This window comes from Caenorhabditis remanei, chromosome II, assembly GCF_010183535.1.
Source record: "Caenorhabditis remanei strain PX506 chromosome II, whole genome shotgun sequence".
In the NCBI taxonomy this organism is placed as follows: domain Eukaryota; kingdom Metazoa; phylum Nematoda; class Chromadorea; order Rhabditida; family Rhabditidae; genus Caenorhabditis; species Caenorhabditis remanei.
This window is the reverse complement of record NC_071329.1, coordinates 2,226,106-2,245,460: the sequence shown is the minus strand read 5'-3', so window position 1 is coordinate 2,245,460 and position 19,355 is coordinate 2,226,106. Positions and strand designations below refer to the sequence as shown.

The window sequence follows — 19,355 nt, the reverse complement described above, 5'->3', positions numbered from 1 at the left end:
GCCCGTACTAGGTCACGGACATAGAACTCGTTGAGATCTACATTTTGGTATATTTTTCAGCTCATAATGTTAAGTTTGACGCGAGTTACGTGCCGGCTCGTGTCGGCAAGAATTATAATTTCCTTCGATTAACAATGGAGCGCGCTTACTCACAGATTCGAAAATTTGAGACTATTACTCAAATTGAGATAAGCAAAGTGTTGTTTTCTTTCGAATTCAAGCATATATGTCTGTAGTTGTTGAGGGACTTTCGAGTAGTCGGGCCTGGACAAAAAATCAATAATTTTCTTTTTTTAGACTCCACCCACTTCTCATCCCCTTCCAATCCCAAAATATTTTTCAAAACCGTCGGATCATAATGAAACGAGTAGTTGTCTGTGTTGAAATTCTCAAAACTCTCTCCGGCGAGTGGTCCAATCAGAAACGTCTTTCCTACTGCGTATCGGATGAGTCGCTGCGCATCCAACACCAAAATCGAAATCGATTTGAATCTGGAAACGCGACATTTTTGGCTGAAACTTTGCATGATTCATTCTCACCTCTCCAGAGCAATCCTATCAACTGGTTGGGTAATTATATAATATAAATTGATGTTGCTTTCCAAGTCGAGACCAGATGACAGAATTTGGGTGCGAAGAAGTTTGAAACTGGAAACATAAAAACTACTTATTTAATTTGGAAATATTTTTGAAAATGTCTAAAAAAAAGGTCATTCCTGACCAAAACAGAAAACAACTTTTCGTGGCCTAGAAACCGATAGAGAAAAAGTTCGGCCACGGTTACACTGACCATTTTTAGCATTTCTGAAATTATGTAACATTCTGGTAGTTTTTACAGTGCTTAATTGGGTTTCGGGGTTTTTTTTTCTGATTTTTATCAAAAATTGTGAAATTCGGATTTATTTCAAAAATAAATTTCCCATCGGAAACATCATTCAGTTGTCAATTTAAGTTTGCCTGTATTCTGATAATTTGTTTCAGAATGTGTAGAAAAATATGCAAATTCCTATTATATGATAAAAGTGGTCATAAAAAATGGTCAGTGTAATCACGGGGTAATGGCGATGAACCTCGAATTCAATCTCGTAAATCCACACCGAAAGAGATGCGTTGCGTGCGCGTTGCGGCTCCCTTCAAGTGATGAGCCGCGAAGCTCGTGATTCTTCGAAAAAGCTAAATTTTCTTCATTTTTAGTCGTTTAAAACCAATTTTTCGTACCTTTTCTATTATGTTTTCAGTGGAAAAAAGCGGATTTCTTATAGTGCCCAATGCTGCCCGTTGCGTCGCGGCTGAAAACCGCTTCGCGCCCATCCCGGTTAGCCGCAGAGCACGTTTTCTAGAGGTTCATTGCATTATCCAGTGTGTAATAAAATCATGACCGAACTTTTTTTCTGTTTAGGTTTCTAGGTCACGAGCTGTTTCCCTACCGAACACAGTATCATCATTACACGGCACACTTCTTACAACCGCGCTCCACCGAAACCAAAGAAAATTGTGGGCGAAATTGAGTGACTCAGAGATGAAGACAGTTTTCAAGGGCATTTCGGTAGAGCGCAGTTGTAAGAACTGTGCCAAGCTAATACTAACTGCTGAGCCAACGCATGACACGATCTGTTCGTCTTCACCGCCTCCGTGAATTTCCACCAAAACCGTGCCGATCCATACTTCGGCACCTCAATCGGCCGCATGACGCCATTCTTCGTTTCAGTCGCCTTCTTCAGAATATACTCCCAAATCGATTGATTCTCCTTGTCCGACCACCCTTTTTGATCGACAATCCATAGCCGCGAACGATGTTCTTCCGGCGCTCGCAGTGTCGAGAATTTCGTTGTCGACGTGATTCCGATCGGCGAGTCGTCGAATGGGCGGGACTGGAGTACCAGGTGGGCGGGGCGAGCCGGGTATTCGGCGATGAAGTTGTTCGAGAGAATTTCTACACCAGTTTCGGTGATTAGGCTGAAAACATATTTCTACGCTTTTTTCCCTCCCACATTGTCAAGGGAGCGCGATTGCTTCTAATCGTCTCGATCTCCTTGAAAACACAATGTTCACCAAGTTTTTTTTTAGCTGCAAATCCAGTTTTCTATCATCAAAAACGCGCATTTTCAGCAATTTTCTGGTGGAATTTGGTTTTATGAATTTTTCAGTCATTTTTTTGCAAAAAAAGCCGAATTTTTCGGTGACTTTTCCAACAAATGTCGTGTAATCCTTGTGGACAAGTCGCGTTCCGAGAAAAATTGTTATTTTATTCAAAAAAGCTCGTAATGTCTTGTCCACGCGGAGTTCACGGCGCATCTTACGTAATCTGTTATCAACGGAGCGCGATTTCAAGTTAACGTCAAAAATGTTATTAGTTCTATCGAAATGGCATTTTTTGCTGTTTTTCGTGGAAAGATAAGAACATTTTGTATAGTTTTCGCTAAAACCGAAGATTCTGGAAGTAATTCGTATGTCAGGTAAGCTGGAGACGTGAAAATTCTGAATCCAGTTTCAGAATTTGGAAATTGTCGAAATGAAGCGAGATATAAGGTTTTTGGTCCAAAATATCATGTTTTCACCACCGAAACCCTTATATCTCCGTTCATTTTGTCATTTTTCAAATTCGGAAACCGGATTCAGAATCCTCACGCCTTCCGCGTTCCAGTCATATAATTTTCTTCTAGATTCTTTAGTTTTAGATGAAACTAGACCGATTTCTCTCATTTTAAACCAAAACATTGCAAAAAATTGGCTCTTTATGACAGAAAACCGAATTTTCAGCAAAAAAAAATCTGCTGAAAATTGTTTTTTCAAGGAAGCGCGCTCCATTGAAAAAACGGAGCCTACATTTCTTTGAATTCAGGTGGAACCGGGTAATCCAGCGACTGATATAATGCTGCTTTAGTCTCAATATCGAATGGCATTATGTGGAGATTTGGGAGAAGGATCCGACGACATCTGGAGAAAAAAAAGTCGATTTACGCGCGTAAATCTACACCACCGTACCTATCCGCATAACACACGTAAGACTTTTTCCTAATAATCGGTGAGTTATAAATCTCTCGAAACTCTTTCCACACCGGCAATCCATAACTAATGATATCCGTTGTCGACATAGCGCGATCCAGCAGAAATTGCCACATGACACCATCCTGATATTCCACGTATCGCGTCGTTTCTCGGCCTTCTGAAAAAGGGGCGGAGTCGGGTTTCAGCACGAAAATTGATTTTTTCCGACATTTTTTGATTTTTCCAACAAATGTCGTGTAACCCTGGTGAACAAGTCGCGTTTCAAGAAAAATTGTTATTTTATAAAATTTTATGCAAAAAATCTCGAAACGTCTTGTCCACGCGGAGTTCATGGCGCCTCTTACGGAACCTGTTATCAATGGAGCGCGCTTGCATCTTCCCGCCAAAAATGCTTTTTTTTCAATCGAAATGACATTTTTTGCTGTTTTTCATGAAAAAATAAGAAAACAATTATATAATTATTACTATAATCGAAGTTTCTCAAAAGAGTTTCGTATACCTGGATAGCTGATGACGTGAAGATTCTGAATCCAGTTTCAGAATTCGGAAATTGTCAAAATGAAGCGAGATATAAGGGTTTTGGCGGTGAAAATATGATATTTTTCACCGAAAACCTTATATCTCGCTTCATTTCGACAATTTCCAAATTCTGAAACTGGATTCAGAATCTTCACGTCTTCAGCTATCCAGGTATACGAAACTCTTTTGAGAATCTTCGATTATAGTAATAATTATATAATTGTTTTCTTATTTTTTCAAGAAAAACAGCAAAAAATGTCATTTCGATAGAAAAAAAGCATTTTTGGCGGGAAGATGCAAAAAAGCTGCCGTGAACTCCGCGTGGACAAGACGTTTCCAGATTTTTTGCATAAAATAACAATTTTTCTAGGAACGCGACTTGTCCACAAGGATTACACGACATTTGTTGGAAAAGTCACCGAAAAATTAGGCATTTTTTGCAAAAAATGACTAAAAATTCAAAAATCAAACTCCACGTTGTCCACGTGGAGTACACGGCGTCTCGGCTAGAACGTGCGCCCTTATGGCAAAAAGTGGGCGTGGCTTCCCCGCACGTACCATCGCCGTCCTTATCGTCTTCACTATCCGAATGGACAAGATCCCAATGTTCACATTTCGTGCTTCCAGTCACTATATTATCGGAATTCAGTGTACACCCATATTTCTCAATTATCATCGTTCTCTCCTTTTCACATGTCACCGGAATATCCATTGCATAGTACAAATCGACACGCTCATCTGGAGACAGACCGATCACCGTGTGAAGGCGGGGCGAATTGAAGTTGTAGCTGGAAAATAATGGGAAAAAATCGGAAAATCAATTTAAAAAAAAAAATAAAATATTCGAGGCAAAAAATGCAATTTCTGTTAGCCAAGCATATGTATTACAACTGCGCCCCACCGCAAACGAGAGAGTCTATTTTCGCTATTTACCATAATTTTTTCGGAAAATTATTACGAAAAATAGCGGAAATAGGTCAAAAACTGTGAAAATCTATGTCGACGCGAGAAAAAAAACTCTGCGTCTCTCTTTCCGATACTCTCTCGTTTGCGGTGGGGCGCAGTTGTAAGATCCAACCAAGGATGTGCTGAACGGAAATCGGAAATTCCGAAATTTCCGACTTTTTCAGAACTGTTTTCCGTTGGAAATTGCCGATTTCCGAGAAAATTTTCCGGAAAAAACTTTTTTTTTCGAAATTTCATATATTTTCATGATGCTCGGTCTCCCACACTGCGAAAAAGAACTGCAAGAAACGTGAAGAGAAAAATTGGCGAAAATCGATGAAAATCGTAAAAATTCTATTTTTATCAAAACCACGGCAGTGCGAAGCGAAAGGTCCGCAACGAATAGAATTAAATGTTTTTCGAGTCGCGTTGCGTGCGCGTCGCGGTTTATATTGAAACATACGACAAATAAACGTTAAATTTGAAGGATTGCACAGGTCCTTACGCATCCAAATGACCCAAGGCATTGCTGGCGCTTTAGCAGTGCAAGTTCTTACTGTAGCTTTAAAGGCGCATAGCAAGAAAGTTTTCCTACAGTATACAAAAATTACTAAATCAGCCGTTTTCTACCGAATTCAGTGAAGATGAGGTGTTTTATAGCAATAAAATTTCGAAATTTCCCCTAAAATTATTTTCAATCTTCAAAAAATTGGTTTTTTCCACTGAAAACATTTTCAAAACAATTTTATCGCGTTATGCGCACAGTAGACTTCTGACGCGTTTCCTGTCGAGCTGACGCATTAAAAGTAGATTTTGGAGTGATAGGGTGCAGTGGATTGGCACCAGGGATGTGCGGAAATAAAATTTTCGGAAATTTCGGAAACTCGGTTTTTCAAATTTTTCATGGTCAAAATCTGTAAAAATACAGTAAAAACTGAAAATTTTTGTAAATTTTTGCAGCAATTTCTTTTATCATCACACGGTCTCCCACACTGCGAAAAAGAACTGCAAGACGCCGATTTTTTCACGTTTTAATTCAATTCTTTCAGTTTTTGCACTGAAAATTCACAATTTTTTGGGTTTTTAGACGGCGCAATGGATGAAAAAAAGGGTCCCATCCATCAGAATTGTAGAAAATGAAATTCTCTATCTTATGAGCCAAAAAACGTGAATTTTGGTCAGAAATTGACTTTTTTGATATTAGCTGAAAAGGCTGAAAATCTCATATTTGTGAAAATCAGTTTTTCTGTATCAAAAAAGTCAATTTCTGACCAAAATTCGCGTTTTTTTGGCTCATAAGATAGAGAATTTCATTTTCTACAATTCTGATGGATGGGACCCTTTTTTCATCCATTCCGACGTCTGAAAACCCAAAAAAATACTGAAATTTCAGTGCAAAAACTAAAAGAATAGAATTAAAACGTGGAACAAATCGGCTTCTGCAGTTCTTTTTCGCAGTGTGGGAGACCGTGTGATGATAATTAAAAAAAAAAATTTGCTGCAAAAATTAACAAAATTTTCAGTTTTTAATGCATATTTATTGAATTTGACCATGAGAAATTTGAAAAACCGAGTTTCCGGAATTTCCGATTTCCGAAAATTTTATTTCCGCACATCCCTGGTGCCAATCGTTCAAATTTAACGTTTATTTGTCGTATCTTTCAGTATAAACCGCGACGCGCACGCAACGCGGCTCGGAAAACATTCAAATCTGTTCGTTGCGGACCTTATGCCTCGCACTGCCGTGGTTTTCATAAAAATCGAATTTTTACGATTTTCATCGGTTTTCGCCAATTTCTCTCTTCGCGTTTCTTGCAGTTCTTTTTCGCAATGTGGGAGACCTTGCATCATGAAAATATATGAAATTTCGAAAAAAAATTGTTTTTGAATTTTTACGATTTTCATCAGTTTTTTTCTGATAAAAGTTCCATTTTTTGTCTTGAAAATGTCATTTTTCCGATTTTTTCCCCCAGCAAACTCACTGTAGCCTATACACTGCGACATCCCTTTCATATCCATACAACTGTTTAAATTTCTCCCAAACTTTTGAACTATTCGTCTGCACTTTAAATTTAGCGATTCGTCCCTCTCTTCCGGGTACCCGACTTTTACATTCACTTAGAATGTATTGGAATACATGAAGACGTTCCGATGCGGAGAATTGGCGGCGGACTCGTTTTTGGGAGGATTCTGGAGCTATAAAAAAGAAATGTTGAAAAAAAATTTTTTTTTCGAAATTTTTTTCAAAAATTGCTTTTTTGTGTGTTTAAGGTGTGTTCAAGTGTTTCTTCTCAATTTTTTTGAGTCAATTATCGATTTTTCCAGGTTTAGGCTTTTATTTTCAGATTTTCCAGCACACCAACCCTCTGAATCCACTTCTTCTGACTCCTCGTCGATTTCCACGTCATCAATGTGATTTGTCGGTTTTCCTAGAAGAGCAAATGGTTTTAACGGGGTATCCATAAGGAAATTGTCTGAAAAATTTTAAATTCAGAAATTAAAAAAAAAAATTTTTTCGCGATTTTTTCATAAGAGTTTAGTTTCAAAAAATTGGATTTTTTGCGACGGAATTGAATATATTAATGGTTTATTTGATTTTTCAGGTTTTAGAAAGAAACCCGAATATTTAATTTTTGTCGCAAAAAATTGAAAAAAAAAATTAAAATTTTTTTCGCGATTTTTCGGTTTTTCAGAAGTTTTTTGGCTTTATAAAACTTCGGTTTATCATGATTTATATTATTTCATACAATTAAAAAATTAAAAAATTCCTTTATTATTGCAAAAATATTCAAAATTCATTTAAAAAAAGATTTTCTATATGCAAAACAAGGAAATTTTATTCTAAATTAAAATGTTTCACTTAAAAACAATAAAAACCCCTTTTTCCCTGCGAAAAACCAATTTTTAACTCGAAAAAAATGCAATTTTTATCAAAAAAATTAAATAATGCACGACTCTCTGCGTCTCTCACTCTCTCGTGCGTAGCCGTGGAGCGCGTTTGCATTTTCAGCAAGGAAGGAAGACGTTGACGATGAATTGACGGCTTCTGGAGTGAATTTTTCGGAAAAAAGGAAAGAAAAAATAAAATTGAAAATATTTTTCCACGAAAATATTGATATTTCGTCCTTTTAAAAATTTATTTTTTATTTTCCCAGAAAAAATTAAAAATTCGATGTCTGAATGTACAAAGTGGTAATACTTCTGTGCGGAAGCTTGAATTGATAGTGATTCCTGTTGTCCGCAGTGTCCTGCACAACTACAGTATGCTCTGTGGCCACGAGCTGCAAATTTAAAATTTTGATCTACATGATGATCTTCATAAACTTACCGATCCCTTATTAACCATCACAATGACTTTGGAGCCATCTGGATTCAAAAAAGCCGACGATTCCACTTCCAACTCGATCACATTCAGAGAATGGTCGATTCTCACGGCGCCCGGTTTAATGAAGTGGCTGCAAGTGCGCTCTAATGACAAATTGTCAATGGAGCGCATTAGCTCACCTAAAATGTGCAATAGCATAAAACATTGGTTGCTTGTAGAATTGCGCCAATGCGGGGAACGCAATAATTGGTGCATCGGCGAAGTCAGACACCCAAGATGGTCCACCTTGGGCGTCTAGGATAAGATTCCGTTCTGTCCAACCGACAACCCAGTTGTTTAGGTCCTAAATATACAAAAAGTTAGAAAAAAATCGATAAATTTCGACCTACATCCAAAATATCCGAAACGGTATCCTCCGCACGATCCCAGCTACCGTAATCCACTGAAACATCCTTGGCTCCGCCCCCTTCGCTTGCCTAAACTTTATTTGATCTACATATTTAGGAAAAAATTGCTCTTCACATACCTCGGTGCCCAAAATGAAAAAGTTGGGATGATTTTTGTGGGTCTCGTCGAGATGCTTGTCGGTTTCCGAGTCTTGGTACGAATGGACACCGATTCCGGAGACGAATGGGGCGGCGTCACGGTCGTTTAGCACCTGAAATAGTGGGAGTCTCGTTGGGTCTCGTTTTGGGGTCTCTAGGGTCTAGGGTCTAGGGTCTAGGGTCTAGGGTCTAGGGTCTAGGGTCTAGGGTCTAGGGTCTAGGGTCTAGGGTCTAGGGTCTAGGGTCTAGGGTCTAGGGTCTAGGGTCTAGGGTCTAGGGTCTAGGGGTCTAGGGTCTAGGGTCTAGGGTCTAGGGTCTAGGGTCTAGGGTCTAGGGTCTAGGGTCTAGGGTCTAGGGTCTAGGGTCTAGGGTCTAGGGTCTAGGGTCTAGGGTCTAGGGTCTAGGGTCTAGGGTCTAGGGGTCTAGGGTCTAGGGTCTAGGGTCTAGGGTCTAGGGTCTAGGGTCTAGGGTCTAGGGTCTAGGGTCTAGGGTCTAGGGTCTAGGGTCTAGGGTCTAGGGTCTAGGGTCCAGGGTTTCGTGAAGTCTCGTAGAGTCTCGCTACAAGTCTCGCCTGATTTCGCCCCTCCCAACTCACCGTATCCGCCCATTTCGGTAAATTTCCGCGATTATCGTCCAAAATAAGCAATTTCACATCTTTTCCCACGTTGGACTTCATCAACGCCGGTCCCAAATCACTCTTGATAAAGTCTCGTTGAGTCTCGGCGGTGAAGAGTGTCGACTGAATCTTATTCTTCTTATCCGACCCCAGTGTAGGCTGATTCTGAGTGCTCAACGCCCAGAACGAGATTCCAGACTTTGCGTACTCCTCAAGGAATCTGGAATAAACCAATTTTAGTCAATTTTTTATGTAAAATATAGAAAAAGTCAAGGGCTACATTTTTGTAGTTGATCATTTTTCAGTAGAACCTCAATTTTACAAGATACGGGCGGTCAAAGTCAAACCTACCTCACAAAATACGTCGCGTATGCCTTATGGTAATTATCCCCCGCTTTCCCGCTCAATGCTCCCGGTCCCGACATGGCTTTTGTAGTTTTCATCCATCCTAAAATAAAATTTTTTGAAATAGGCCACGCCCCTTTAGAGCCTCACCTGGCGCGCTCCACGGCGCTCCGAACAATTTCAAGTTTTGATTGTATTTCTTGGCGGCTTGGATGTAGGGGATCTGTGTAGATCAAATTTTCAAACTTTTTTGATCTACAGCTTACTTTACCTTCCACTGAAAGTCTTCTTTCGTCAAATTAAAGTTTTGCATCATGTAGTCATCGCTGACATCGTTATAACTATAAACGCGGCCGGAAAAATCGGTACTAGCAATGGGAACACGTCCGAATTGAAGGTTTAGGCCTGAAAGTTTTGTTTTGGTCTCGAGAAGTCTCGAGACTCCTCACCTGACTCCGAGAAGTACTGTCGGATTACTGTGTCCGCTAATTTATCGGGAAGACTTCTCAAATTTGCGCCAGAAGCGCCGGAAAACGTCGAACCGAATCCTTGAATCGTCTGGTACTTTTTCGAGGAGTCAATTGTTAAGTGGAGTGTGCCGACTGAAATTTTTTTGGTATAATGAGAAAGCTGAAGACGTGAGAATTCTGAATCTGGTCTTAGATATTTTCTGGGACCAAATCTAACCGAGTTACAGAGGTTTTAGTTGTTCACTAAAAATTTCCGAATTTCAGACTAAACTTTCAAAACGTCATTACTCTGTCAGTTTTTGTCCTAGAAAAATTTCAAACATAGATTCTGAATCCTCAACTCTTCCGCTTTTTAACCATATAGATTTTGGTGCAAGTGCGCTCCAAAAAAAAACTCACAAGGTTCCGCATCCGTCGCGTAGATCACATCACGATGCATTCGCGCTCCAGCGTGAGAGGACGTGTAAACCGCCGCCTGACCCATAGTGATGTCCAGAGCGGGGATCTGAAAATGTGCTCTATTGAAAATCTGAAAAATTTGATCTACCAACTTCATCACAGTAATCCAAACTGCAAACACATACTGTACCATCTTTGAATGATTTCGATGTACAGTCATCGGCATTTGCTGGAAGAAAACGCGCTCTATTGGACAAAATTTTTTTGTGGAAAGTTTGTGACCTACCTAAACAAAATATAATGAAAAAAATAAATGAGAAAATAGTACGAAACCGTGACTTCATGACGAGGGAGAGACTGAAATTTGGCAAATTTCCGTCACTTTTTTCTTATCAAATTTCTTATCAGGAGGGGGGGGGGGGGGAACCCGGTTCATAGAACACGTGTGAGGAGCACAGACCATAGAATGTAGTTTACAAAAATTGTCGTTGGGTCTCGCTCCGAGTCTCGTCACGTCTCGTTCAAATTGTGAAGTCTCGACCTCAGCGTTGACAGATTCTGAGTGCTCAACACCCAGAATGAGATTCCAGACTTTCCGTGTTCCTTAAGGAATCTGGAAATGACGGATTTAAATAATTTTTTGGTAAAATGTAGACAAAGTCAAGGGCTACAATTTTGTAGTTGCTCATTTTTCAGTAGAACTTCAATTTCACGAGATACGGGCGGTCAAAGTTAACCTACCTCAAAGCTAAGGCTCCAAGTCTTAGGCTCCAAGTCTCGGGTTAAAGGTATAGGCTTATTGTCTTATGCCTTAAAGCTTAGGCTTAAAGTCTGAGGCTAAGAGTCTCAGGATTCAAGTTTCAGGTCTCGTTGAGTCCTGCTAGCTCACTGGCACTTCTTAACCTGAAAAATCTGAAAACCGCAACAAAAAAAACTGTTAACAACAAAATAATTTATTATCTCGCACGTTTGTTTGTTCGTTTATCAACTTTTGGGTCTGTTATTCAGGAAAAAGAAAATCGATAATTAATGTATCATTTCGATTCGGAGGCGGCTTGTCTAAGAGCGTGCTGACGCCAGATTGTACAGACGACCGTCAAAAACATACATCGGCGACGAGGCGCCGTATTGGACCTGGGCGTACGGGTAGTCTCTGCAATTTTTCAGAATTATTACGGGTTTTTCATTTCTTTTGAGATTTGAGACACGCCCACCACCCCATAAAACCAAAAAACGCTAAAGAAATGGGTAATATAGGAAAGTGTCGGTACTAACTACCTGAAACCTTGTCCAAACCTTGGAAGCTTCTGACCACTCGCGGCTGAGCCGTCTGACGTGAATCTGAAAATGATGGGGAAATTCTGAAGCGCGTTCTTTTGCTCCATAGACTACCTGAACATTGAGGCGTGATCGAATGTTCCGTCACGGAGGGGACTACGGTAGGTACGGTAGCCTTGGTAGGGTTGAGCCGTGGTGATGGAGAACACGGTCAACATGAAGAAGAGCGCCAAGAATTGGGAGAAACGCATTGTTACCTGGAAAGTTATTGGGGCAATGTTGTAGATCAAGCCTAGCACTTCATTTTTGTAGTTGACAACTTTTTTGCACGGGCGGTCCTTTGGGAGATACGGTAGAGCGAAGTTAGCACATACAAGGCGCGCGAAATTTAAAGTGCCGAGCTTCATCCTACCGTATCTCCCTAGGGACCGCTCGTACAAAAAAGTGGTCAACTACTAAAATGGAGGTTTAGACTTGATCTACACAAAGAATATAAATTTGAGGCAATAAAGAGCAAAGGGGCGGGGGCTCGAGGAGCTTTAGGTTTTAGAGAGATTACGGATGCAAGGCGTGTACAGTAACCCACAAACTGAGATTTTGAAAATTTTCACAGAAATATTAGATTCCGCTCACAAAACAAAAACCCTGGAAGCTTTGGACTTAGGCTCCAAATCTCGGGTCTCGTAAAGTCTCAAGGGGGCGGAGCCTAAAACGAAAAGGTCGCAAACATTAAGTCAAATACCTGATGTTGTAGACAGACATGTTTTTGAAAAAAGTTCAAACTTAAAGCTCCGCCCCCAGAACAGGAATCGATATTCTTTTTTTTCACGACAAACCACTTTGAAAAGTCTTGAAAATTTCATTATTCAAGTTTTTTTGGAACGGACATCAGGACACATTGACAGACATCTTAAACTCAACAAATGCTCAATTTAGCTACTGGACATTTGGACATCCGGACACACAGACAGAATTTAAAAAAGTAGTTGGTTTTCTCATCGATATGTTCTACTATTTATACCAAAATTTCGCGCCAAAAAAACTTTCAAAATGACGAGTGCTCCACACAAAACTAAAGCAAAAGTGGCTCCCCATCATTCGTATATATACTTGAAAAATTTCAACAAAAAACTTTTTCAAAAAACTAGTAAAAAGTGACATGATTTACGGCCGTTTCGTGTTTTCAGTGTGTGTCAGATTAGTAGTATACATGTCTCTTTTCTTTTTTCATGAGAAAACGAAAAAAATTTGGCTGGAAAAGGACTGACATCATTTGGTAGTCAAGTCATGACTAGTACTGGTGGGAATGGGGGCAAAAATAATGAAAAATAATTTTGAATCATGGGACATGTGGGAACACTTTTTTTTAGGAAAAGGGGTGGGAAAAAAGTATAGAATAATAACAAGGTGTCATTTGATACGAATAATAATAAGGGGAAAAAGAGAAAAAAATACCAGATTTTTTGATTAGATCGGAGGACTGGAAAGTGCAAAATTAGGGCAAAATACGCATTCGAAAAATAAAAAAATTCTTTACGATTGAAAATTGGCCAAGTGGTGGTCCCCTGGTTTCAAATTTCTGGTATGCTACAGACCAATTCTAGATCTCCATTTTTGTAGTTGACCACTTTTTTATACGGGCGGTCCCTAGAGAGTTATAGCACTCCGACCCACCAGAGGTTTCAGCTAGATATGAGTAACTTCGGAGCCCTATAACTCTATGGAGACCGCCCGTGCAAAAAAGTGGTTAACTACAAAACTAGAGCTCTATGGTTGGTTTACACAATGAATTTAAATTCAAAGCTCAAAAACTTTAGATGAGACTGTTAACGGGCTCTCAAAGTACTAAATTTTCAAGAAATTGTTAAGATTGCTTGGAGAAAGTCGTTGACTTTCAAACCCTTGTATCTTGTCTCAAGTTGAACTTATCAAAATTATTTAAACAGATTCAAAATCCTTATAATTTCAGCTTTTTAGAAATATACATTTTGCTATAACAATGCTTTAAAAAACCCAACTTTTAGGACCTAACCACTGAGAATTTGCTGCTTTTCAAATAATGAGATATAGAAAAGTGACTAACTTTTAAGAACCCGCCACTGCTTTACTAATTACTGTAATTATTCCAAATTTATATTTACTGTGTAGATCAAGCCTAAACCTCCATTTTTGTAGTTGACAACTTTTTTGTACGGGCGGTCCCTGGGGCGCTCCGAACTACCCGACCTCAGGAGGTACCAATGGGGTGTCACCAGCTTTCGAGCGCCATGTCTCCCTGGGGACCAGCCGTACAAAAAAGTTGTCAACTACAAAAATGGAGCTCAATTCTTGTTCCTTAACATACTAAAACCTCAAATTTAAAACTTTAGAAAAAAACTCGAAAATCGGGTGAAATCGCATTATCACCACTAGTGCTTTATCACATGAAAAAAATCAAATCTGAATAGGCATTTAATTGAACAAAATTTTTGAGAAAAAAAAATTAGAGCTATTCAAAAAATGCAATATTCAAAAAAGAGCATTGAACCAACATTCAAACATCTTGGATAGGCTCCGCCCACTTTTTGCAGGGTCACACACTATCATAGTACCTGCAGAACTGTGATGACACCAACACCTAAAAAGAAACCACGCGTCAGAATTGCAAAAAAAGGGGGCGGAGTCAACGTGAAAACACCGAAACTGCTAGTTTTACATAATTTATGAAAGTTTTTAAAAAGGCTAAAAAGGTGTCGTCGTCGTTGCTCCCACAATAAGAGACCGCCATCAAAAATTTGTGAGCCGCGACGCGCGTGCTCACGTATGATCTACCTACCAACAAAACGGAAATGAGATTTCGGGGGATTAAGCTAGAAGTGGGCGGAGCCTATTATCACGAGGCGCAGTTTTTGACGTTTTTCCGGGACAAGGAAGCAGAGTAACTGAAAGAGGAGACTGTGCTGCAATTTTATGTTTCATGCATTTTCGATTAGGAATTTCGTTCGTTTTTTTTGGAAATGAGAAAAAAAAACAAAAACAACACACAGAAAAATGGGTTTCGGAGGAGGTGTGTCATCCTTAATCTTGTCGGAAATTTTTTTGCAAAAAAATTGATAGCCCCCTGCAAAAAGTGGGCGGAGCCTATCTGAGATGATTGGTTGTTGGTTAAATGCTCCTTTTTGGATGTTTTTGAAAAAAATAGACTCCGATTTTCGGATTATGTCAGGGTTTTAAGTTTGAATTTTTGGTATGTTATAGAACAAGAACAGGTCTTCATTTTTATAATTGACCACTTTTTTTAACGTTCGGTTCCTGGGGAGATATAGCGCTCCGAAGGTGTCTGCGAGAGGTGAGCAACTTTGGAGGGCTGTATCTCCCTAGGGACCGACCGTATAAAAAATTGACTAACTACAAAAATATGGTTCTAGACTTGATATACACAGTCAATATAAATTCGATATAAAAACAGTAATTAGTGAAGCAGTGATGGGCTCTCAAAAGTTAGTCATTTTTCCAACTTTTCAAATACTCTTATTTTTGAATATGAGCGAATTCTCGTAGGTGAGGGCTTAAAAGACGGATTTTTTAAAGCAATTTTATAGCAAATAACTGTTTTTTCAATTGTCAACCTCAGATTTTCAGCCTAAAATAACTGAATGCTCTGCCGCGGACCGGGATAAAGTGACAAAAGATGCAAACTGTCTAGAAATCTATTCGAACCCGGCGCGCGGCACATTAATGACTACCAATCCGGCCCGTTGTAGGTCATGAATATAGAACTCGTTGAGATCTACATTTTGGTATATTTTTCAGCTCATAATATTCATTTTGACGCGAGTTACGCGGCGATCTGGATGAGCAAGAATGATAAAACTGATATGATTATCTTTTTCAGCATTTTCAACGGAAATTGGAAAAAGAGGCACGTAGAACATCCAAAGTGATGTCTTCATATAACTTATAAAACACATTTCATATATTCTATATCTATATGAAGAGACACCATAAATGAAGCCATAAAACAAACCAATATCACATTCACACGCTCTCACAAGCTAGTGGGAAATGTTAGTCAGCAGTTTCAGATGTCTCTTGGAGTCGAGACTCCCATTATATACCCTTTCCCAAAAAACATCACCAAAAACCGTCCCGAAAAACTAATTTCATTGAGTCTCCTCGGAATATGACGTGGAAAGTCTATGAGAGTTAGAGAGAATATGGGGAAGTGTACTACTTGTCTGAAATTCTCCGAAAGATATATCTGGAATTTCAGAATTTCAGAATTTCATGAGGGCAGAAAGGCGGAAATTCTAAGGAAATGTTCATGACGGATAGGAAAAACAAGGAAAAGTTAATAAGAAATTGAAATTAAGAATTCATATCGAGGAGTGTCTTATATGAAAAACAATGGACATAATATGTACGAACGGCGGTGAGAAGGAAAAACGTGAAAAAATTAAATTGAAAAAATTCAGAAAATTCTAGATCCGGGATGACACACCAGACCCGAGACCAGGAGAATTCAACATTTTTTGCGATTTTTTGACTTTTACCGCCGGTATCTCGAGAAATTGGAGTCTTATCAAAAACGGTAAACAACAAAAATGTAGCCCGCAACTTTTTCTATATTTACGAAAAAGTTGATAAAATCGGTCATTTCCAGAGACCCTAGACCCTAGACCCTAGACCCTAGACCCCTAGACCCTAGACCCTAGACCCTAGACCCTAGACCCTAGACCCTAGACCCTAGACCCTAGACCCTAGACCCTGCCTAAAAACGCCTAAAACTTGAAGCCCAAGTTTCAAGACCTCCTACAGTAATCCCGTCACAATCACAAAAATGTCTTTTTATTTACAAATATATGTATATTTTATTAGTCACTACCACCACTACCAAGCTAGCAAAAAAAATGACATCAATCATGTGTCTGAATAGAGAGTAAATCAGAAAAAAAGAAGATTTATATGTGTGCACACTGACTCCTCTAATCCCCCATTCTTCAACAATACATTTCTAATCAAGTGATTTATGAGATGATAGTATTGAAATAGGCTGAAAATAACTTGAGACTTTTGAACTCGTGATTTGGTCTCAGAATTTTTTAGAATTTTCAGGTTTTCAGGGATTAAAAGAATTTGGGGGGACGTCTGCAATTTTCAGACTAAAACCTCTGTAACTCTGTCGAATATTGTCCTAGAAAAAATCTGACACCAGATTCAGAATCCTCACGTCTTCAGCCTTCCGATGGCACCCAAAATTGACTACGAGAAGTACTGTCGGATTACTGTACCCGCTAATTTATCGCGAAGACTTTTTGCGCTGGAAAATGTCGAGCCGAATCCTTCAATCGTCTGGTACCGTTTCGAGGGATAAATTGTCAAGTGAAGTGTGCCGACTGAAAATTTTCTGGTAGTTGAAAACGTGAGGATTCTGAATCTGTATTCAGATTTTTTCTAGGATGAAATCTGACCGAGTTACAGAGGTCTCAGTTTTTTTACTCAAAATTCCAGAATTTCAGACTGAAATTTCAGAGCGTCATTACTCAGTCAATTTTCACCCCAGAAAAATTTCAAATATAGATTCTGAATCCTCACGCCTTCCGCTTTCTAATTATATAAATTTTGATGCAAGTGTGCTCTATTGACAACCCAATTTTTCAGTTTTTATATCAGTTTCTTTATGTCCCGGTTTCGAAGTGTCCCTCCATTTCAAAACGCCCCATGTGCTCCCGTTGAACTTTTAATTTCCCTCTCGTTTTTTGACAGACACACAACATCTTGCCTCTGCAGAAATAAATAAAAAACACACATTTTGTTCATTTTCCCGGTTTTTTTTTTCTTTTTCTTGCTCTTTTGACTCTTCATTTGCTCACTAATTCATGGTTGACGTCAGAGAGAAATAACGAGAAAATGGCCTCAAAAAATCAAAATAAATTAGCAAAACATATTTTCTACTAATACAAAAAAAGAAAAAAATCTTCCGTTGCGGGGAATCGAACCCCGGCCTTATGGGTGAGAGCCATAAATCCTAACCACTAGACCACAACGGAGCGTGGAGAACCAGGTCGGTGAGGGCGTATAGGAAAGTGGGGGAAGTCGCATCTGGCGCACTACCTCATGTCTTCCTTCGGTGACCCAAGTTTCCTACTTGGAGGTTTCTAGGCCACGGAAGTTAGGCCATGATGGTTTTCGAAGGTTTTTGGGGTTAAAAATCGCTCTTAGAGCGCACTTTTCCAAGCTCATTCCTCCCCGGAAGCAAATTTCCAACATTCCTTCTTGTCTTCTTCTTCTTAATCCCTTTTCCCATTCAACTCCATAAAAAAAGAAAAAAGAAGAAGTGGTGCTGTCCCCCCTAGGGGAAAGGACATTCGACGCAAAAAGTGGGTATTAGTTGGTGGGGAGAGGAGGAGAGAAAACGGAATGTCACCTAGAAAATAAAAAAAAGGCTTTCTTTTTTTTCTTCACTTTTTTTTGTTGTTGGAGATTCTGGAGTGGTGGAGCTAACAAGAAAGCTAAAACATGTATGTGTTATGCTCACTGTTCGTTTGTTTAATGTGGGAAGAATTACTTCCGTGTTAATTTTTTTTTTTGAAAATTCGCTGACTTTTTAAAACTGACCAATTTTGAGATCCCGTCACGACTTCCGTAATTACCCTAATTACCCCAAATTTATATTCGTTGTGTAGACCAAACCTAGATCTCCATTTTTGTAGTTGACAACTTTTTTGTACGGGCGGTCCTTGGGGAGATATGGTCTTTTAAAAGACGGGAACGTTTCTACCCTTGCCAATCGTCTCCCCGCCTCATTTCAGAACCTCTAGACCGCCCGTACAAAAAAGTGGTCAACTATGAAAATATGAAATTAGATGTAATATATTTATAACATAATAAAAACTCAATAAAATGCTGTTAAATCATGAAAAAATCATGAAAAAACCCTAAACATCCTAAAATATGAAAACACGTTTTTTTTGTAATTTTTGAATTTTGGTACTTTTCTAACTATGCCAGTTAACATTACACAAACACAAATTTTTGATATGTTGTAGATCAAACCTAGATCTTTATTTTTGTAGTTGACAACTTTTTTGTACGGACGGTCCTTGAAGAGTTATAGCGCTCTGAAGTTGCTTAACCGAGAGGGTTGGCGTTTATATCAGTTAGCGATTTTTAAAGGCTATAACTTTCTAGGGACCACCCGTACAAAAAAGTGGTCAACTACAAAAATGTAGATCTAGGTTTGATCTACACAACGAGTATAAATTTGAGGTAATTGGGGTAATTAGAAGAGTCGTGACGGGATGTCAAAGTCTCCCTAACCAAAAGTCCAGTTGTATGCTTTTATTTTTCTGTTGCCCCATTCACATCTCATCTCTTTTTTTTTGGTTGAAAATATTCCAGAAGACTCTCCAGACAAACAAACAGATGAAAAATAGGCATAGAACTACTACTGACAATTCTTTCTCTTCTTTTTTTTCTCTCTCTCTCTCTCTCTCTCTCTCTCTCTCTCTTTTTCCGCTCCACACAAAAAGTTAGAAAGTTAGTCACCAGAAAGCAGAGTTGGGCTAGAAGGCGTCAATTCGATTTCTATATAAGTTATGTATACTCGATTTGTATCTCCCCATTTTTTGGTTTCTGGGGTCTCTTGGTTTATAAAATTTTTTGGGTCTCCACCGAAAAAAATATGGTGCATCGACTAAAAAATTCGCAATTTTTTGTTTTTTTAATAGTTTTATTGGTGTAAAATACTCTTAAGGGGGGGGGGGGTGTACCCTAGGGTCTAGGGTCTAGGGTCTAGGGTCTGGGGTCTCCTCAAGTTCAATGCCTTTCAGTCTTAGACTTAAAATCTTAAAATCTTAAAACAAAATTTCGCTCTATTGATAACTATTATCGAAATAAAAAAGTTCCGACATTTTTTCCTCGTCG

The 19,355-nt window shown here is 39.0% G+C and overlaps 2 protein-coding genes across 2 annotated transcripts; both read right to left on the bottom strand.

Moving 5' to 3' along the window:
* Positions 1-149: 149 nt before the first annotated feature.
* On the bottom strand, positions 150-10,398 carry GCK72_004036 (uncharacterized protein; the record flags this gene model as incomplete). The annotated part of the gene is made up of 21 exons (XM_053724417.1): positions 150-264; positions 309-491; positions 540-647; positions 1,587-1,955; positions 2,826-2,936; positions 2,985-3,165; positions 4,086-4,315; positions 6,455-6,668; positions 6,836-6,946; positions 7,672-7,753; positions 7,801-7,927; positions 7,977-8,140; positions 8,187-8,273; positions 8,324-8,455; positions 8,938-9,178; positions 9,310-9,406; positions 9,454-9,526; positions 9,575-9,708; positions 9,753-9,905; positions 10,173-10,278; positions 10,321-10,398. 21 exons carry the CDS (start codon positions 10,396-10,398, stop codon positions 150-152), a joined length of 3,096 nt encoding a protein of 1,031 aa, XP_053588611.1.
* Positions 10,399-11,231: 833 nt separating this feature from the next.
* On the bottom strand, positions 11,232-11,701 carry GCK72_004035 (uncharacterized protein; the record flags this gene model as incomplete). Its single annotated transcript, XM_053724416.1, has 3 exons — positions 11,232-11,325; positions 11,451-11,513; positions 11,565-11,701. The coding sequence occupies 3 exons, from the start codon at positions 11,699-11,701 to the stop codon at positions 11,232-11,234; spliced, it is 294 nt and encodes a 97-aa protein (XP_053588610.1).
* Between the last annotated feature and the right edge of the window lie 7,654 nt (positions 11,702-19,355).